Source organism: Saccharomycopsis crataegensis (assembly GCF_037102585.1).
Source record: "Saccharomycopsis crataegensis DNA, jcf7180000000075, whole genome shotgun sequence".
Classification (NCBI taxonomy): domain Eukaryota; kingdom Fungi; phylum Ascomycota; class Saccharomycetes; order Ascoideales; family Saccharomycopsidaceae; genus Saccharomycopsis; species Saccharomycopsis crataegensis.
Window position 1 is genome coordinate 644,301 of NW_027043822.1, and position 20,430 is coordinate 664,730.

The 20,430-nt window shown below is 38.3% G+C and overlaps 11 protein-coding genes across 11 annotated transcripts; 3 read left to right on the forward strand and 8 right to left on the reverse strand. All coding sequences in view use genetic code 12, as the record gives it.

Annotated features, from left to right (window-relative positions):
- Positions 1 to 138: 138 nt before the first annotated feature.
- On the reverse strand, positions 139 to 1,978 carry DASC09_024180 (uncharacterized protein; the record flags this gene model as incomplete). Its single annotated transcript, XM_064996021.1, has 2 exons — positions 139 to 1,794; positions 1,871 to 1,978. 2 exons carry the CDS (start codon positions 1,976 to 1,978, stop codon positions 139 to 141), a joined length of 1,764 nt encoding a protein of 587 aa, XP_064852093.1.
- A 227-nt stretch (positions 1,979 to 2,205) lies between these two features.
- Positions 2,206 to 3,159, reverse strand: WSS1 (metalloendopeptidase WSS1; the record flags this gene model as incomplete). Its single annotated transcript, XM_064996022.1, has 1 exon — positions 2,206 to 3,159. One exon carries the CDS (start codon positions 3,157 to 3,159, stop codon positions 2,206 to 2,208), a length of 954 nt encoding a protein of 317 aa, XP_064852094.1.
- A 292-nt stretch (positions 3,160 to 3,451) lies between these two features.
- On the reverse strand, positions 3,452 to 4,687 carry AAR2 (U5 snRNP complex subunit AAR2; the record flags this gene model as incomplete). Its single annotated transcript, XM_064996023.1, has 1 exon — positions 3,452 to 4,687. One exon carries the CDS (start codon positions 4,685 to 4,687, stop codon positions 3,452 to 3,454), a length of 1,236 nt encoding a protein of 411 aa, XP_064852095.1.
- Positions 4,688 to 5,578: 891 nt separating this feature from the next.
- On the forward strand, positions 5,579 to 7,057 carry DASC09_024210 (uncharacterized protein; the record flags this gene model as incomplete). Its single annotated transcript, XM_064996024.1, has 1 exon — positions 5,579 to 7,057. The coding sequence occupies one exon, from the start codon at positions 5,579 to 5,581 to the stop codon at positions 7,055 to 7,057; it is 1,479 nt and encodes a 492-aa protein (XP_064852096.1).
- A 626-nt stretch (positions 7,058 to 7,683) lies between these two features.
- ECM14 (putative metallocarboxypeptidase) lies at positions 7,684 to 9,168 on the reverse strand (the record flags this gene model as incomplete). The annotated part of the gene is made up of 1 exon (XM_064996025.1): positions 7,684 to 9,168. The coding sequence occupies one exon, from the start codon at positions 9,166 to 9,168 to the stop codon at positions 7,684 to 7,686; it is 1,485 nt and encodes a 494-aa protein (XP_064852097.1).
- Positions 9,169 to 9,526: 358 nt separating this feature from the next.
- On the reverse strand, positions 9,527 to 9,790 carry DASC09_024230 (uncharacterized protein; the record flags this gene model as incomplete). The annotated part of the gene is made up of 1 exon (XM_064996026.1): positions 9,527 to 9,790. The coding sequence occupies one exon, from the start codon at positions 9,788 to 9,790 to the stop codon at positions 9,527 to 9,529; it is 264 nt and encodes an 87-aa protein (XP_064852098.1).
- A 919-nt stretch (positions 9,791 to 10,709) lies between these two features.
- Positions 10,710 to 11,537, reverse strand: DASC09_024240 (uncharacterized protein; the record flags this gene model as incomplete). Its single annotated transcript, XM_064996027.1, has 1 exon — positions 10,710 to 11,537. One exon carries the CDS (start codon positions 11,535 to 11,537, stop codon positions 10,710 to 10,712), a length of 828 nt encoding a protein of 275 aa, XP_064852099.1.
- A 421-nt stretch (positions 11,538 to 11,958) lies between these two features.
- On the forward strand, positions 11,959 to 13,792 carry DASC09_024250 (uncharacterized protein; the record flags this gene model as incomplete). Its single annotated transcript, XM_064996028.1, is given in 3 exon segments — positions 11,959 to 12,207; positions 12,277 to 12,624; positions 12,644 to 13,792. The coding sequence occupies 3 exon segments, from the start codon at positions 11,959 to 11,961 to the stop codon at positions 13,790 to 13,792; spliced, it is 1,746 nt and encodes a 581-aa protein (XP_064852100.1).
- A 24-nt stretch (positions 13,793 to 13,816) lies between these two features.
- DASC09_024260 (uncharacterized protein) lies at positions 13,817 to 14,833 on the forward strand (the record flags this gene model as incomplete). Its single annotated transcript, XM_064996029.1, has 1 exon — positions 13,817 to 14,833. The coding sequence occupies one exon, from the start codon at positions 13,817 to 13,819 to the stop codon at positions 14,831 to 14,833; it is 1,017 nt and encodes a 338-aa protein (XP_064852101.1).
- A 930-nt stretch (positions 14,834 to 15,763) lies between these two features.
- Positions 15,764 to 17,251, reverse strand: DASC09_024270 (ubiquitin-protein ligase; the record flags this gene model as incomplete). The annotated part of the gene is made up of 1 exon (XM_064996030.1): positions 15,764 to 17,251. One exon carries the CDS (start codon positions 17,249 to 17,251, stop codon positions 15,764 to 15,766), a length of 1,488 nt encoding a protein of 495 aa, XP_064852102.1.
- Positions 17,252 to 18,108: 857 nt separating this feature from the next.
- Positions 18,109 to 19,947, reverse strand: DASC09_024280 (uncharacterized protein; the record flags this gene model as incomplete). Its single annotated transcript, XM_064996031.1, has 1 exon — positions 18,109 to 19,947. The coding sequence occupies one exon, from the start codon at positions 19,945 to 19,947 to the stop codon at positions 18,109 to 18,111; it is 1,839 nt and encodes a 612-aa protein (XP_064852103.1).
- Positions 19,948 to 20,430: the final 483 nt, after the last annotated feature.

Here is a 20,430-nt window from a genome sequence, read left to right on the forward strand (position 1 = left end):
TGGGGGGCTCATATTATATTTACCACACTGGTGGTATATATCTCACATCTACACCATATTGCCATGGATATATTACAACAGATATGTTATACACAACTTAGCAGATTAATAGATAAATAAATACAAATAAAACACACTCTATAGTCCAGCCCAGTGCTGCACCACCCTTGCCAACGGGGTGATTGCCGCCATGATCACCATGATCGTCCCAAAGATCGAGAACGAAAGCGAACTAATGGCAGCAGCCCTGGGGTTGTTGATCAATAAATGTGCCGTAGATATCGCACCACAGTTCAACCCCAAGGTCACCCCGATGGTGATGTAATCATCATCTTTAATCCCTAAAAACTTGAGCATCGAATCTCCGCACAACACCCCCAAAATCCCCGATAAGATAGTACTCACCGACATCAACGGGATACTCCCTCCAAGAGACTTGATAAGCGGGGTTCCTAGAGCAAGAGTCACCGATCTCCCTACAAAACCAAGCGATCTGGAAGGAGCAATGGAAATCGCGTGGCAAAGTGGAGGATAAATGAAAAACGACGCAGCAGAACAGATGACGATCGGGGGGATAAACACAATGTAGTGTTTCTTTAAATCTTGTCGATAGTGGAACATCGGCAATGACAAAGAAACAATACTGATATCCATCATCGCCGATAAAACATCCCCGGCTCCCGGCCAATTTGTGGTGACTGAGGTGGTGAACAAATATAAATAGGTTCTCCCAGTCTTATATGCCCTGATACTATCAATAAAGCTTTGCTTCTTGATTAATGAAAAGATATAAATTAGCAATAACATAAATGGGAACGAAACAAGAATAGGGTGAAGGATTTTCTTCCATTTTGCAGGACTCAACAATGCAATTTTGAATAATATGATCGAAATTCCAAGATGTAGTGGCAATGCATAATCACAGGCAAAATAAATCGGGATCCCCGTAATGAAAAGCGTGGTATACACTCCCCAATCAAAATATTTCATAATTCTTTGAGAAATGGCTCTCGAGCGTTTTGGTAACTTGGCAATATATTGGTTGATTTTTTCTCGCTGTAATTCTTCCTGTTTAGCTTCTTGCTCGATGGCTTCCATTCTATCAGTCACTTCAAGGTTCAAAGCTGATTCAGGAAGCTCAATCGATGACGACCTTCGGCGATTGTCGGTGGCATTTGAGTCACTGAAAATATTCTTCTTTGCATGCCTGAGATCTTTACCTTCTTCTATATTACTGTTTATATCATTATCAACCGACTGATTCACGATTTCTAAACTTGAGCCTCGTAATCTGTCAGTTAATTCAATATCTTCATTGGTAAATCCATCAGATACCTCGTCATTAATACTTTCTGCATCTTCTATTGAAGATCTTCTGGTTTGATTCAATAAAAACTGTAATGATTTCACAAGATATGCCATCGAGACAAACATTGCGAGATACCCGATCACGAACACCGCAGCAATGATGAACGCTTCCGTGACCGTGATCTTATCGGCTAATGGCAACGTCACAAATGCGGGAATGAAAAACAAATTGATCCATTTGAGAGCAAAGTTTGCTGGAACCTCGATCACTTTGATGATGTGTGAAGTGATAAATTTGCCAAAAATCTTTTGCGATAATAATAATAAAACGTACAAGATCAACATCAAGGCGACGGACGCCGGGAACTCGATCTTTATCTTCTCGATCACTATATTGACCCCATACAAAATGCAGAGCACAAGAACACAGCCAATGGGCACAAGTATGTAATTATGTAAAAGGATTCTATTATTGATCCGGAAACTCTAGTGATTGGAACAAATTGTCAGTGATTTCATTTCTTTCGATGCATAAAATGCAATAACGCTATTATTTACTTACCAACACTACCCCATCCCTCAAATCTTTTAATATATTTTGTTTATCATCGCTCGAACTGAGAGAACCAGATGATCCTCTGATTATCAGGGGAGCCGAAGTTTCTTCCATGATGTTTGAATAGTATTCTAACCTTCCCAAATGCTCAAAAAAAAAAAAAAAAAATAAAAAACAAACTGTATGGTGATGATGTCCCCCCACATTGTTATATATGAAGATAAAAAAAAAAAAAAAAAAAAAGTTTCCCCATCACGCATGGAACTGCTGATGAGTCGGAAGATTACGATCGTTAATATATTACATTTTATATTAAATTTTATATTACATTCCACTATAAACTAGGTCAAATCTATGATCTCAACAGAGTCTAGAGGGTCCACTTTCTTCTTCTTCAACTTCTTTCTGACAGGTGTCTCCGTGTCCGACTCATAATCAAGGTCGATGATCTGTTTCCGGTCTTCCTTCACCGACATGGCCTGTGTCATTCCTTCCTCCTTCTTAATCACGTATCCGCGATTTTCTTCTGTGGAAATGATGATCTCCTTCACCACTTCGATTTCCAATTCACTATCTTCAGGCTCATATTCTTCTTTATGGGCTGCCTCTTCCGCGCACCACATATTATCCTGTAACCTTCTCTGCGCTGCCTCCGCCACAAGTTCTCTTAGCGACTTCTTAGGACCGGCAGCACTACGCTTATCTTTATCATTATTATTGTCATTAGTCCCAAGCTTTCTTACTTCCGACTTATAGCTCTTCGTGGGCTTCAATCTATTTATTCGTGACTGGTTCTCATTACGAGTTGCTCGGCCTCCCAACTTTTCCGCCTCGGCGAAGTACCCCGTGGTTTCATACGCTGATTTCATGCTTATCTGATGGTATCGCTGCTTGAATTGCTCGAGTTTATCATAAAACGCCTTATTATGTGGACCATGAGTGTTATGGACTAGTTCATGCAATGCGGTTCCTAGGATATCCCCAAACAGTAAGAACTTGCGGTCGTTCCAATGATCTCGAAGACGGATCAACACTTTTTGGCCTCGGTTGACATTAAGTCCCAATAGCTCTTGTTTCTTGGGGAACATCTCGCATAGTAGACCGACTTTCAAGTTGTTTTCCCTCATAATCGGGGCGATCGACACCGCAACACGATGAAGCATTTCTAGCGCCTTATCCTTATCCGGTTTCCGCTGCAACGAGGCAATCTTCTTTATTAGCGGTGTGGGCGATGGGAGGTTCGGCTGGCTCTCTTTTGTTTTTCTTGTTGTTCTTGATCTTTCTTCAACCACCATCCTGGACGATATCTATAATAGTAACACTCATTAGAATAAAGGTACCTCATCGCTATACAAAGAAGAAGAAGCAGAAACAAGAAAAGAAAAAAAAAAACGTCACGAGATAATTCACGTGTTTCAGCCAACATTTTTCTCCCCATTTCACAGGTCAATTGTCAACTTGGGTGTTAGAAATATGTAGAAAGTGGCGAAACATGGGGCTGGCTCATTTTGAATAATAATAAATTAGTAGAATACATTTAGTTGTTAGAATACAGCCAATCACAACCCATTTGGTTGAAAAAAAAAATCAGCATTCATCCCATTCAATTCCAGTAACCACGACAGGGGCATCCTCATCATCTTCATCAATGTAATATTGCAAGCTACCATCGAGGTTTTTCAAGTAATTTTCATTATCTTCAAAATCTTGGGGAACCTCAAACGAATCCTCATTGATATCTTCAAACCTGTCTATCAAAACATTTTTTACTTTCATCAAATCTTCATTAAGGCTTCGTTTCATATAGGTCTTTTTATCACCTAGCTCCAGAATAATCGACTGAAAAGACTTTATGGCCCCAATAACATTTCTCACGTCGATCATATCTGTATCAAAATTGAAATACTCCTCAGATATCAAGGTGAACTGTTGCTCTAGTAGCATTAGAAATTTGCGTAGATCAGTAGGTTTGTCGGAAATAAACTGCTTAGAGTCTGAATATACTTTCAACATGTTGTTGTATTGTCTCGCGGCGGCGTAATTTCCGAATAGCCACACCATTAAATAGCAAAATTGGAACTGACCAAAGAACTCTTGCAAATGTTTGAATCCCAGCGTAGACAACACGATATTTTCGAAATACCATGACTTATCAAGACAATCGGTGGTTTTTTCTGAATCGGTGGCATTCGGGCGATAGGTGATTTTTGTTTCTATAGCGGGGAAATTGAACAAACTTTCCGAATCATCAATGAGGGTGGAATAGTCGGTGTCAGGGGTAGTTCGTTTCAATTCTGAAAGCAAAATTTTATTTTCTTCCGTGGAACTGGTGACCGTGCAAACTTTCCAGCCAAGTCTCTTGGTTGCACCTCTGGGAAGTACAATCACCTTATCCAATATTGACGCGGTTATATGGTCAGTTAAAACCAGCCACGAGACACAACGATCATCTGTCATGATTGAGTTGTAACCAACCATGAAATTATAATCATGCCCCAAACTCTCTGTCATCATTTCAAATTGTTGTTGGTCATCTACAGACCTTAGTTCAAAATCCTCGATCTGGGAATTATATCTCGACAATAAAAGCTGTCGACTAGTAAAGAGACAAATACCATACTTTACACTGGAAGATGTTTGAGCAAAATGAATAATGTGTAATCCTGGGGGTATCAACTTCATTCCTCTAAATGTTTGGTTGACATTGAATGTTTGGGAGTCAATCCCAATCAAGGGCACAGAAGAAGGGTCATCTCCACCAGAAGAAGAAAATGACAAGTCTGTAAAATAGATTGTTGTCAACGGGGGGATTGAGGAACTCATTATTGTTTCGTATGGTACACTTTTGCCCTAAATCATCATCCATCAGTGGGAATTTTTTGTTCCAACAATCTGGAGCGGTTACGTGCACTACGGCAGCATTATTTTGATGGGAAGATTCTTTTCAGCGTAGACCTTCTTTACAACATGTGTGTTTCTTCTATATTGATATCTTTACACTAAAACTGAAAATTAGTCATGGCTAACTTCTATCACTTTTAATTGTTTGGACTTTTGCTACGCAACCTTTTTTTTTTTTCCCGAGGGACTTCTAAGTTTTGCTACCATGAACAAGTACTAGAATGATTGTCCCAAAAATACCGAATGGGAAATGTATCACAACAGGTAGATTGTTAAATGAGATCCTTATTTACTTTATCCTTCTATCCTATTTCTGCTTTACTACTTTTTTTTATTGAAGTTCTCACCCCCAAAGACAAGAGGAAAACAATAAGTAGGAGAAATATCTCTCCATCTACAACCTGCCATACTGTTCTTCCTAATCCAGGAAGAGAGAAAAAAGGCATATTCAACCAAAATAATATCAAGAGTGACATATAGGTATCTGTTACGATAGATTTTATGCCCATACTTCAGTATCGGGTGCCATTACTCAAGGAGAATTCCGTGGACACGCGCATATCAAGGAAAATGCCATAGATTTCTCAAAGGGCAATTATGGTGAGAGTGCATAACACTAGTGCACGAGGCCAACTTGAAAGCACAAAAAATAAAAATAAGAATGAAGAAATCAAGGCTCTGTTGAAAAGAATGCTGCCATATGGCCATCATTGTCATATAAATGGGAGGATTTCCTTCAAGCTTTATTGTCAGGACCGTTGATGAAATGTTAATTATTTAACATTCTACATCATACATAATCATATAAACATCATGATCGCCTGGTTCAGTTTCTTTTTGCTATCCCTTCTCTTCAATAATAATGTACACGCAGCATACCAACCCGATGGCCATAATATTGCGTTATATTGGGGTGCTGGTGGTGGCCAGAAAAGTCTTGGATATTACTGCAAGTCTGGAGCTGCCGATATCATGATGATCTCGTTCTTGAATAACTGGAACGCTGACTCTTGTTCTTTCAACTTCGGCAACGCGTGTGGTGCTTCTCCTGGTCCATGCACCCAGATTGAAGAGGATATAAAGACATGTCAAAGTTTAGGGATCAAAGTTCTCCTCAGTTTTGGTGGTGATGACCGTCGTGGAAAGTATGGGTTGAAAAACGATCTCCAAGGGGAAAGTTTGGCCGAAGTGTTCTACAACATGTTCCATCCTAACGGTAATGCCACTGTCAAGCCATTTGGTACTGCAGAAATTGATGGTATTGATTTTGACATTGAAAACGGTAATGACAATGGATTGGCGGCGTTGGTCACCAAGCTCAGAAGCCTTTGGACTACAAAGACGTTACTTGTTTCTGCTTGTCCCCAATGCCCATATCCTGATGGGAACGTTTTGAATTTGTTGAAAGATAAAAACGCTAAAGTTGACCTTGCATTTATTCAATATTACAACAACGCTTGTGGTATTAACCATGCTCTGAAGTTCAAGAAAAACTGGAAAGTTTGGGAGAATTTCCAACAAACTTTGGCAGGGAATTCTAACTTAAAGTTGTATATTGGTATGTCTGCTTCATCGGGATCTGGATACACAAAACCTGCCGCATACGTTAACGAGACTTCAGCAGATGCCAGAACTTTTGGTAACTTTGGTGGATTTTTCTTATGGGATGCCGCCAGTGGGTTCACCAATGTCGATAAAACCACGGGTCTTAACCAAATTTACGGGATCAGAAACATTATAAGAGACGAAGTTGTCACCTCTTCCGTCATTACCAGCTCAGCCACTTCTACCAGTCTTAGTACATTTGTCTCCCTGGCCACCGAAACCCTTGTTAGCACCTCCACTTCCATTTTAACCGTTTCTACAACCGAATACACTCGTGTCACCGAAACTTCTACCGTTACTTCTACTTCTGGCCAATCTACTGAAAAATTTACTGTTTTGCTTGCTCATGGTACTAATGTTCCTACAGTATTTGTGTCTACGGATCTTGCGGAAAGTACTGAAGTCACCGTTGTTCAATCTACTTCGATTTCCACCTCGTTATCTGCTTCGGCTACTACCACTACCACCACTTACTTGTCAGAAATTTCCACTTCCACTGCGTCTTCTTCCTCTTCATCTTTAATTGCTAATGCCAAAAGAATGGCACCAACAACTTCAGAGTCTTCCCTGGTCATGGCTACAAAAACCTCGCTTTCCACCGTATTGACGACAAATGCTGCTGGAGCTCAGGCAAAACGTGTAATCACAATTGTTTCCACCATAGCCATACCACAGTCTCTTCATTAACTGGCTTAAATAATTCCTTTATATAAAAGCTGGACTTTTATATTCAATTTTTGCTCATTATTTTCTCTCTTTTAATTTGTTTCGCTTATCTTTTAGTTTTTGTCTTTTCTTTCTCCTTTATTTCGCTTCTTTTTTAATTATTCTCAAAAGTTAGGATATTTTTTTTTTACTCAATAGACTTTTCTCTTTTCTGGAATTTATTTTTGGATACTCAATTCGTAATAGCTATGTCTATTCATGTGTAATAATAATAATAATAATAATAATAATAATAGCTGACGGTCAGGAATGATACGACTAGGAGATTTCATTTTTCTTTATATTTTTGAATTCCTATAAGGCATTTAATTTTGGATATGATGGTTGCCTAGTTTTGAAATTTCAATCTTACGTAACTTCAAATGAATATGAATAATACAACGTCCCGTCAAATTTTAAACTAAGAGAATTCAAGAGGCACAAAATAAATGGTGAAGAAAAAAAAAATCTAACCCCACTGTCATTCAAGAACAGCAAAAAAAAAAAAAAAAAATAATAATATGGCCAACCAAAGTAGAATCAAAAGGTGAAAAAGAAAACAAACAAAAAAGTAAAAAAGTAAAAAATATAATTTTTTTCAAAAAAAATCACAATTCCGGATCCAAAATAAAATCAAAGAAATATTTGACTGCTTCATAAACTTCCTCCCCAACAGGTTTGATGAACTTGGAAGGTAATAAGAACCCATGAGATCCCGAGTCTCTCAATTTAATTTGAAATGCCCAATGTGCCATGGCGGTACTGTATAAATAATCCAAAGACGATCCGCTACCCATACCCGGTGTCAAATCGACATTTTTGTCCTTGCAAGCAGGGGTCACCAAGTAATTCTTACCAGAGTTAAGTCTAATGGCCTTGGACAACCCATAGGCCAATTCAAGCAAATTCTCTTCGTCTCTTGGACGGTGTTCACAACTGTAGGCGTACGGATACAAGATTTCTTGTGCATAAGAATGAAGATCAATGTATCCATAGAGTTGTAAATGTTGATGATTTGCCTTAGAGGAGTTCAAAAATTCCTCGAATTGTGCCACCTCAAGGGCTTCCTTTGGAACTTCTCCACTGTAATCTTCATCACATGGCCAAGAGGTTTCTTCAGTTTTCTCCCATCGATAATCAAAGGAGTGATCAATGTCGATCCCAAAACATCTTGGTAAGTAGGTCTCTTGACGGTTTTTACGCCAAAGTCTGTCATTAGTCCAACTGTAAGTGTAACCATCAGGGTTGAATACCGGTACCACTAGAATATTCAATTGATTGAGATAATCGGTCTCTGGTTTGGATATCCCATACTTTGTTAATAGCTGAAAAATGATATAGTTGGCGGAAGTCACAGAAATCCATTCTCTAGCATGGATTCCCGCAGCAATAATGATGGTCTTGTTGTTAGGATTGTTGCCTTCAGAGAATCTGGAAGTATCAATGTACAACGCCTTCAATTTCTGACCTTCAAAGGTGGTTCCAAAATTCTCGACAGAAACAAACCCAGAATATGTTTCTGCAAGCAAGTCAAACCACGAATAAATTGTTTTCAAAGGTCTATATTCTTTGAAAAATAGCTCGTCATCCAATGCTACAATCTCATCATCATCTTGGGCATTAAAAAAGTTTTTTGGGTAACTCTCAAAAATTTTTTGAGCAAGGTCATCAATGATTATAGAATATTCATCTACCTTAATTTCTGAAGATTCGAGTAATGGTTGGAGCTCATCTCTTGGAAGTTTTATGTCCATAAAAGTTTGACTTCTAGACCATACATCGCAATTATTGCAGTTTTTCATAATTTCACGCTCCATAACAGTTTTAGGATCCATAGCGAGACGAATCACAATATCATTTTCGTAACCAGAAAGATCGATTGGCCATTCAGATTGGTTTACTGTGGAATAATGGATATCATCTTCTTCAGCGGTTACTTGAGATTGTTGGAAAGGATTGTATTTAGAAAGGTCAAATTGCTGAACATCCTGGATAGCGTCAAAGACCCCGGCCTTGATGGTTTCTTTTGAGATGGAGAAGGCATCAACAGAGCTGATGAGAGCCAATGGCAAGAGCGCCCCTTGGAATTTCATGATATTTGGCGCTTGGTCCTTTCTTTCTGGGGGAATGGGAAATTCACAATACTGCTTCTTTCACATAAGCGGCAGTTTTGTTGTTGCCCACGATCTGCGATGGTTACCCGGTGTGTTTGTGTCACTACAATAATTGACTAAGAAGAAAGTATCAAGAGAATCATAATGATGAAGATAATATACATATATGAGAAAGCATATGAGGGGAGTGAAAATGTGATTTTATAAATAACACTTACCCCTAATTATATAGATATAGAAAAGCACTGTAACCGAATTATAAATGGACACTCAAGAGACCAGCTCTGGAAGAAGAGAAGCTATAATACAACAAAAAATAACCAAAATGGAAAGCAACCTAGTCAAAGGCATATATGGTCTTTGACTTCCTCAATAACGAGCCATCAATGACACTGGGCAACAAGAACACTTCGTGGGGATTCTGCAGGCAGTGGCCGTCACACACTTCCGAACCGCCTTGCGTAGTGCTATTGTAGTAGCTATACAAGTAACTGCTGTCAGCACCAGAAGCACAATTCCCAGTATTGCTATTTACTGATAAATTAGAGTTAGAATTGCGAGGCATTCCATAGAAGCTTGTACTGTTTTCAGAAGAGGACATTGTTTGGATGTGTCAGCAAAAGTGAAAAACAAACAGTAGCAGTGAAGAAGACCCCCGAGTATATGCGTACTATCAAAAACCAGCAGCAAAAAAACATAACTTGCTAGCAAGAAGGGAAAGGGAAAGCCCTTGGTATTTATACCTCGGAGTGTGCCCCTGTTTGGTGTCATTTTTGTGAAACTGCGGTGCCTAAAGCTCCATGCATTAGTTCGGCACCAATGATACAGCCTGGAAACTGGTAAATGAAAAAACAATCCCATCCACCTTATCATTGGGATACCTACCTCCCATCTTGTGTTTATGGTTTTGGGGAATCCTCGTTTTATCATTATGTTTTTCCAGGCTTGTAGCAGTTGCAAACTCTTCAAGTGTAATGGTTTTCCTCAATGATTACTCGCAAATTCCGCTCGTGAATGTTTGAGTTTAGGGACGGAATTACGGATACTGAGCACCACCATTTTATGATTGCACGGTGTCTTTCATACCAGATCCATCATTTCTAGAACTTCAGCTGTTTCATTCCCTGTGGACGCATTAATTATCCTTCGAAATAAAATTTCTAAAAAGGGGAGTCAGTAGCCATCTAGCAAGTTGCTGGTGGTTTTCCGGAGATCTCGTAAACTTGTTACAATAATTGAGATTATTAAATTAGAGATCTTTTTCTTATAAGCCAGTGCTATTCTGTTAATCTTTGGCCTACTCTTTTAAATTTTGCCTACAATGTGGTCAGAAGTGTCGACTAAAAGTTACCTTACCCCCTTCGTATATTATTGGATGCACTGTTTTCCGCAATGAGCAGGAGTATAATGTCAAATATTTAGTTCAATACCGCCTCTTGTGTCATATCATGCAGTACTTATGAATGTTTCAAGAAACCAAAATTACATCGTCAATTATTGGTGTATTAAAATCAAAGTATTTACAAATCTGCTTTCCGGCAAACAATCTGACCATGACTGAAATTTAGCCATCCATCAGGATCTTTAATCCATTCTTCCCATCCTCTAATGATCTCTGCCTTTTTTTTGTCATTTAATACATCGCTGTCATATATAAACTTCTCTTTTGATCCCCCTATGCGGCCCAAGAACATTTCACCAAACCATTTTCTCTCATCATCTCTATAATACGTCCAGTTTCCTACTGATCCATTAACATTGGGCCCATCAAACCCTGCCATCATCGCCAATGATCGAAGTTTTCTCCCCATTCGACCATCGGTAGAAGTCTGGTCAGTAGACTTTCTTCGGAAGTAATACTCCACTGTATCAATGTACGCCAATGGATATACCGCCGTCATCTCCAAATCGGCCTCCCTGCAGCATACCACTCCTCCTTTCTTGCAAACCCGTTTCATTTCTTTCAAAGCCGCCAATGGATCTTCCAAATGCACCAACACTTGGTGACAATGGACAATATCAAAGGTATTATCATCGAAAGGAATTTTGTAAGCTGACGCAACCGAGAATTTTACATTCTTATCCAATTCCAGCGGCTTTCGAAGATTAGCTTCATCAATGAGCTCTTTTGTTGGTTCGATACCAATAACTTCACCATCTTTACCAACGTATCTCGCAAAATCACAAGTGATGGTTCCCGGACCGCAGCCAACATCAAGGATCGTATCTCCCAATTTGATCGATTTCTCAAAGTACTCACAACATGTGGCAACGGTTCGCCACAGATGAGTCTTTGACACCGTGGGGTCATAACCCGAGGCATAGTAACTTTGGTCGTTTAGCCCCATTTTATTAAAATTTTGATTCTTAAAATATGTATGATATTTTTAAAATATCTAATTGACATTGGATAACTGATTTGGAATTGCCAATGTACTAGTCGTACTTTTACACTGTTTGCTAACAACACCCTAGAGTGTTAATAGCCATAACACCATTACTTCTAACCCATATTTTCTTACTTTCTATTTATTTTACTTATTCTACTTTTATAATCTCTCTACTATTTTTAGGGAGACATCTCATTATTCAATTATTATATTTTACTACGTTGTTAACTTTATTAAGTTCTTGTTTGTATTAATGCAGAATCATCTTAAATCCGATATTCTTAGACTTACCCTACTACAAGCTACCGTAGATGCTTTAGCTATTCTCCACCACATGAAGGAATATGTGAGATCACTTATGGATGAAATGCATGATAAAATGACTTACCTGACATTGGAGGCTATGAAGACTCTGATTCTTTTTGAACGTACAATTCGTGAAATGCAACGTCAAAATCTTAAGCTTGATTCGCTTCACAAGACTATTTCTAGTCTTTTTCGCCACACGGCAAAGACATCAACCGAATTTGCTAACATGATAGAACTTCAAAATACAGCGTCTACCGCTATTACCTCTTTGTCAGACAGTTTCTGTGCTTTCTGCGACGAAATACAGGGTGAATTAACAGTAACCCATCTGACGCTTGTTGAGGGCAATAAAGCTATTACCAGTCAGCTCTCCGTCCAGAATGATTAGTTAAAGAATTTACACGCTCATGTAACTTCCAATGCCGACAAGCTTCAAACAACCTTGAACAACCATGACGAGGAACAGGATGCTTGGTTTGCATTGTTACAAAAGTTGTTTGACGAGTTAAGTGGCGTTTCAAATACCAACCGTGACACTCTTGTGAAAACCTTGATGAAGGAATTTAAGAGTCACAGAAATGTCATGTTAAACCGTACTCTTGATCTCAGTGGCCAGATGAAGTTGAAACTTACCGATATGATGAAAGGCAAAGAAGTTGATCAGCAATCATTATTGTCTATCAAAGATGCTGTTCAGCATGCCCAAGCGTCTCTGAAAACTAAGCTTGACAAACTTGTTGCAATCTCTCCCAAAGCTCCAAGCCGACGTTCTTACCGATGTGAAAACCAGCGTTCAAGTGATTTTTTCTCGTTATGTCAAAACCGATATCACATCTGGATTAGACGACATCACTAAGTTACTTGAAGAGAATCGAAAGAAACTTGAACTGTTTAACATTGAAAATATTCAATCTATGATGGACGAGATGCAAGCAAAGTTCAGCAAAGTTGCTGTAAACGTAACAGCTTCTGATCCACCTCAACCTCAGATTCCAGTTGATGTGTCTAAAACCAATGCTTCTGGTAAGGATCTTCCTCCTTCCCCTGTCTCGCTTGCATCCGAAGCCACTAAGAATGGTTCAGTTCACACTGGTTCTACTTCTTCTGTAGAGAATTTTCGTTCAGGATCTACTAGCTCTAGAGGACGTACGCCAACCAATCCTCAATTACCCCAAGGTCCATTGCCGTTGCCGCAACCGCCACAACCAATGAATCAGACTTTACTCGATCCCAAAATCGCTGTCATCAACGGAAGCCAATTACGACAGTTAAGACTGATATTACCAAGAACTTACCTCGATGTTCTTCAAAGATTAACTCCTCATGTATCGAGTTTTATAATCACTTCATTACGTTCGATTACGGAATACGATACAATGATTAATTTGAGACAGATTATCAATTCTTTTGGTCATCGTCAATTTTCCTCCTACGACAATCCTTATCGAGTTAATGGTCTCAAGTTTGATACCGTGGAAAACGGTCGTTTGTTTCTTATTGAGTTTATTAGGATAATGATAGCCAAAAATGTTAAACTTGGCGACTGGTGCTCTGCCTTACTTGAGCAGATTCCAGTTGAAATTCGTTATAGATGTTGCCAGATTAGTCAACAATGCTCATCTCTCTTCGTTTTGGTAGTCGGGTACCTACTCTCCCGGCACCCATATGCCAATTTGGCGTTGAAAGACACACAAGACTTCTATAAATTAAACGAACAAGTTAATGAAGATGTCCATACCTTTTTGACTTGGATTCTCAATTGTCTTCAACAGTCAATGTATTTGAAAGACACAATCAAGCTTTTCAAGCAAGTCGTATACAGACTTATTCAGAGCTACAGCCTCCGTCATCTTGAGCCTTTCCTCAAGATGAATACTCTTGTTGATGTGGAATTGCACTTATAGTGCGAATCGCGTTTGGGAAAGATTATGCCAATAATCGATAGTTTGAAATTGAGAAATCCTTCAGTTTCTAATATTACTAATAGCAATACGACTACTAGCATGTTGCTTGGTCAAAGAAATGTTATTGCTGACGGAAATGAAAATGGTAATGCTGGTGTTAACTCCTTAAATACATTCTTCAACAATAAGATGAGGACCAATCAGAATCATACCTACAACAACAACAACAACAACAACAACAACAACAACAACAACAACAACAACAACAACAACAACAACAACAACAACAACAACAATCACAAGAATAATGGCAATCGGAATTATAAGGTCAAGCTTTTACACAATACCAAAAGGTATAAACACCATTTGAATTTGAAAAATGCTTCCTATTATTATTGTATGAATTGTTCTTGCTTTAAATGTTGCAAAGCTAAAATTTCGAAGGATTACTGTCCTGGTGATGTTTTACCTCCAGAAAATGCGAATTCCAATGATGATTTGATACAAGAATTTGCTAATGATGGAAATGGCACAACGAACGACGATGACATCGTTAGTTTTGCTCCTAATGCAATTGGAATATCGGAAAATTCATACATTATTGATGAAATTGGTGAAATTGGTGAAATTGGTGAAATTGATGAAATTGATGAAATTGGTGAAATTGGTGAAATTGATGAAATTGGTGAAATTGATGAAATTGATGCTTTTGGATATAAATTAAAGCTGAATGAAAATCTCCCAACCTATAGGGATGCTGTGCTGCCCAAGAAACATATAGCTAGAAATATGTTGCAATTGTTGCGCGATCCTAAATCTAACTTCTACAGTTTTTTTGTTGGAGAACATGTTCTTTTGAAGAATTTTGCTGCTAAAACAGGACAACCTGGTTATACTGGTCCTTTTGTCGTTCATGAAGTCCATGGTAATTCTTATGTTCTTCGTACCAATGCTGGTAAAGTCCCTCCTTTCACTTTTTCAGTTGAACATCTTCGTCCAAAATTTGCCTACTATGGAAATTCCTCTTCGAACTGTTTCTGATTACCAAACTGCTAATGGTATTGCCGACCATGCTTATTTCAAAAGGTTTTGGAATTCCGTTCGCAAGAATTCTGATCCTCTTGACGCTTAAGTCGTTTCTTTTTCTTTTTCTACTGACTTTGTTTCAGAATTTCTTTATTCTTCTTCTTTTTTTGACTACAATCTTTCTATTTTTGAACCTTTATCTTATTCTTCTGAAGGTTCAATTTCTCAAAGGGAGCTAGTACAGACATATCATCTAGTTAGGGTTAGAAATTAGATGTTAAAGAGTAACGTCATTACAGAATTGAAAAAGCAGATTTGAATTATGTTGATTTGACCCATGCGTAGATTATCGTGCTTTTTTAACACCTATGGAATTACTGGCAATTCCTGCAACTGTTGCTCCAAAAACAATGTATGTCAATTGCCATCAACAATATTCAAAGGTTATGCGTTAAAACTACAAACATCATTGCAGTTAATATCTATAAACACCCTAAATATAACTTTCTATTTAATTTAAATTAAAGTTATTGTAATTAAAGGAGAAGAGTGCAAGAAAAATCAGAGGTATCACATAAAAGATATTTAAAATGAAAAACAGTAAAATATCGCAGATTCATATAAAATGAACTCTAAACACATATAATATAACCGGTAAATATACCTTTTCCCTATGAATGCAGATGAAACATAATAAAAACAAAATTAAAGAAAAAATCAATAGAACAAAATTGATATCAGAGACTAAGAATGATCTCTAGTACTCATTTGAATCCAGATTCGATAATGAAATGAAGAATATTATCCTAATATGATATCAATTGTTCAAAATGCCAAGCCAAAAGAAAAAAAAAAGTGTTCTAGGCAATTAAAGCCTGATTAGGGAAAAAAAAAATAAAAGCCAAAATCAAAAGTTCCTAAAACAACGCAACCGTAGATCAGTCTTCAAGACTGGTTGCTTGAATCATTTCTTTGTCGAGTATTAGCATTGATAATAAAAGTTCTGAAATAAGGATGGGTTCGTTGGCCATTATTGGAGTTTTGTCTGGATGACCTCACAGGTCCACCACCAGTTCCATTAGTGCCTGACCTTAAAGTTGAACTATCTGGTCCTAATAAAGCACTTGAAAATCTACCCAACGGTCCTCCTTGAAAGAAAAGTCTCGGGAACGAAAATGTTGATCCAGATCTTCCATTTCCGTTTTGTGGTTCTGAACTTAGATTATCATTGCTTGGATCACCAGGGTTTGATTGGCTATTGTTTAAGTTCACGCTACCATCCAGGCCACTAACATTATTATTTTGTGTTTGTTGGTATGAATTTCGCACCTCTCGCGAACCATTATTGTTATTATCATTAGCATTGTTATCATTATCATTATTATTGTTACTACTGTTGTTGTTGTTGTTGTTGTCGTCGTCGTTGTTGTTGTTGTCGTTGTTGTTGTCGTTATTGTTGTTATTATTAGATTGATTGTTTCTGTCAATGCCAACATCTCGTGGAACAATTGATGCACCCAAAATAGGTCCAGAACCTTGAGCTTCCTCAGGAAGCGCCAACTCAGGGTCATTCCATGCATGGCCCTCGCCAGCTCTGGAATAATCACCATTGATATAACCTCTTGATAACTGAAAAGAATATAACGTCATGGATCTTCTTCCTCCACTGGAGTCGGCGTTCTCGTCTCCAGCCTCATCACTTTCCACTTCTTTACGACACAATGGACAGGTCACTTCCTTCTTAAGCCATTCTCGAATACAGGATTCCCCAAAGACGTGATTGCAAGGCATTCTCACTGCCACATGATTCTCTGGAACCTCATCTTTCTTTTCTTTCTCTTTTTTAGACTGCACGGATCGATATACTGGATCATCCTCAATTCTGTAAGTACTATGTTGTTGGCCGGTAATAGAGGCTGGTAGCATCACCCCAGGGTCTTCGGCATCCATGAACATCGCCTCATCGTCACTATCTTCATTTTCCTCATCACTATCAATAATCATGAAATGATCATCAATATTTTCCTTTGATCCATCATTATCATTACGCTTCCCATGTTTTAATCCTTCGAAATGATCAAAACAGATTGGGCAAAGTCTATCGGCCTCCAGCAATTCGCTTAAATCAACTGCTTTTAAGGAGTCCAAAGCTCTTTGGGATGCATGCTTCTTTTTTTTAGGTTCATTGACCATAAACATCAATGATGCCAAGAGCCTTCCAAGGTTAGAGATACCACCCCAGGTGTCATCATTCATCATATCTTGAGAGTTCCAAAGGAAGTTGAATCCTTGTTGTGGTGGTTGTTGTTGTTGGCCATCAGGAATCCCTTCAAAGATTATAAACTGCTGTGATTGTGGTTGAGATTCTCCATTATCGGCATTCATCGCATTATCACTATTTCTATTATTTTGTCCGTTGTCAGGTACAGACATCTTGTTAATATTTTTAATTGTCTTTTCAATATGAAATATCTCAAAAACGATTGCACAAGATCATCACCATTCACCACATCTCAATTTCTTAGTAATATAAGTGGAGTACATTTGTAAGTGCTCAAAACTTGTATATGTGGTTACCCGGATGAGGTAGCACATCTGAAGGATGTGGCCATTGCAGCTGTAGATCTGTTATGGAAGTAATGAGAGCAAGTGGAAACTAGACACCTGATAATAATATATATATAGAAGAAACATAAACGTAATAACGATAAAGAATTAATTCTAAATCCATCTCAGAAGCAGGGCTCGGACACTTTGTATCACGTGATATAGGGTTTAGTCTTGCAGCACTTTCTTGAAGAGTCTTCTTCTAATTGATATAACTTTTTATCTTTTATATATATATATAGTATTGAAACTGAGTATGAATCACATTATTCATTAAATAGCTACTCTCAATTAGTGCATCCATTTACGCTAGATATTTCAAGTTTAGGTTTTAGAACGTTGTTATTGATCAACATGTTACAATCATGTATTAGATTGATTTTAATGATCTTGATGGATTGGTTAGTGATTCTGTCTTTACAAGAAATGAAACATCAGTCTAATAATAGATAGTACATAGTATTAAAAAAAATGAACTGAAGTGAAAAAAATAATTCTTGGTGGAACTCAAATTAGAAAAGAAATAACAATAGTAGACAGTCAAAACATCAAATAATACAGCAAAGTGAAGGCAAGAATAAAATGAGCAAAAAAAAAAAAAAAATAAGAAAACAAAATTCTATTGTGAATAAAGCAAAGCAAGAAATAAATAATAGTATAAGAAAGCAAAGGTTCCACGAGGCTCACAATAAGGCAAGGGCAAATAAGGCGGCAACTGCCATAATGCCACCTTTATCCGCTGCCAAGTTACTACCATCCCCTTTAGATTTGGAATTTTTGGCAGTGCTGGTTTGCACTCCTCCATTATTAGCAGTTTTGGCGTCGATTTTTGTAAGAGTTTCCTCGCTATCATCACTCGCAGTGTACAATGCAGCCTTAGAAGAAGACTTCGAGGTAACCGAAGTGCCAAGAGTGTTGGTTTCCTTAGAAGATTTCTTGGAAGTAGTGTTTTCCTTGGAAGATTTCTTGGAAGTACTAGTCGCCGAGTCTGTCTTAGAATTCTTGGAGGCATCGGATGTGTGAGACGAAGAACCTTTGGTTTTTGTGGCGTGATCCTTAGACTCAGAAGTTGAGGAGGCAGATGACTTATCTTTAGACGAATCTTTTGAGGAAGAGCTGGTGGATGCAGGGCCGCTAGGGGAAGACGAATTATTAGCAACATCATCTTCAGCTGTGGCAGAGTATAGGGAACCTGATTGTGATTCAGCGGCAGCAGTGGTTGGTGAGGATGTGGTCAGAGCTTTTTGGTTGGAGGACTGGCTAGTAGCTGCAGACTCTGTTTGTTTTTGGGCAGCAGCATTGGTTGTACCTGCTGATTCGCTGGTATCGGTTGGGGAAGAGGAAGAGATTATAACATTCTTGTTAGCAACTGATGTTACGATACCCACAGCATTGGTAGCAGTTGTTGTAGTAGCATCATTGTTGTTAACTGGTTGAGAAAAAGTAGTTGAGGCATCTTGGGGAGAAGTCGATATCATAACATTCTTGTTATTTTGGAAGGTGGCAATTTCCACGGCTTGGGAAATAGAGGAAGAAGTTTTTTCTGAAGTGGAGACGACATTATTATTGGCTTGTGAGGTGGTTACTTTTTCAGCGTTCGTAGTGTAGGTGGTGGTTGTGGCTTTATCCCCATTAGAACTACGTGTGGATGTGGTTAACACTAGCACTGCTTTGTTCTCCTTGTTAGTCTCAATACCAACAGTTGAGGATGAGGTGGATGAGGTGGATTTTAATGTGCTCAAAGAAGTAGTTTTGGCTGTTTCGGAAGAAGTAGAGGTGGGTGAAACTAACACCGCTTTGTTCTGCTTGCTGGTTTCAATACCAACAGTTGAGGATGAGGTGGATGAGGTGGATTTTGATGTGCTCGAAGAAGTAGTTTTGGCTGTTTCGGAAGAAGTAGAGGTGGGTGAAACTAACACCGCTTTGTTCTGCTTGCTGGTTTCAATACCAACAGTTGAGGATGAGGTGGATGAGGTGGGTTTTGATGTGCTCGAAGAAGTAGTTTTGGCTGTTTCGGACGAGGTACTGGTGGATGAAACTAACACCACTTTATTTTCGTTAGTGGTTGCGAAACCAACAGTTGAAGATGAAGAAGATAAGGTGGTTTTGACATTTTCGGAAGAAGTATTTGAGTCACTATTCTGTGTGGCTGTAGTAGTTGAGCTTTTTGATGAGCTAGTTGTGGTTGGCGATTGAACTGCTTTATTTTGAAGATTGACTTCCACTGCCGGAGACAGGGTGGTGGTAGACGTCACAGTATTTAATTTTGCTGATGAAGATAGAGAAGTGTAAGTAGAAGAAACAGAGGTTTTAGAGGTTGTTGGGGAAGTAGAAGTGGTCGGTAATATAGAAGAGGTCAGAGTTGTAGCAGAGGTCAGAGTTGTCGAAGAGACCAGGGTTTCCGAAGAGGTCGAAGATCTAGAAGTTGCAGTAGAAGTTGAAGATGTGTTTATAGGAGCCCCACTGGCCATGCTTATGAAGCATATCACTCCCAAATTTAAAATAGTTTGTCTGAACTTCATTTCTGAATAGGTAGTTTCCCTGTTACTTCGTTGTTATTTTTTTTTTTTCTCATCGGTTGGTGGTTTTTTTTAAAAAAGAAAAGTAATTCCTGGGAAAAAGAAAGAGAAACTGATGGTTATTTATTATCCAAAGTTTTGTACTTGTGGGCAAAAAAACAATGCGTGCCATTTGTATGTATTGAGAGAAACCCATGTTGACGATTTGTGGATCCTGCAAGTTGTGCAGACACTGGATCGTGGATCTGTATTAGTGCAAGCACAAAATTATATTGACTATTTTAATTTCGCAACCAAACCTCCTTGTACTTACTTATCATTTTTCTTATTTATTTATTTATCATTTCCAATAATATTTTAAAAATATTCTTATACTTTGATTATTGTCTTTCTTCGTTTACTTCAATCAACTTTTTTTTTTTTCGTCCATATCTATCCGGAATAAACTGGTGGAACATACATATCTGTTAATTATGTTTCAACCCT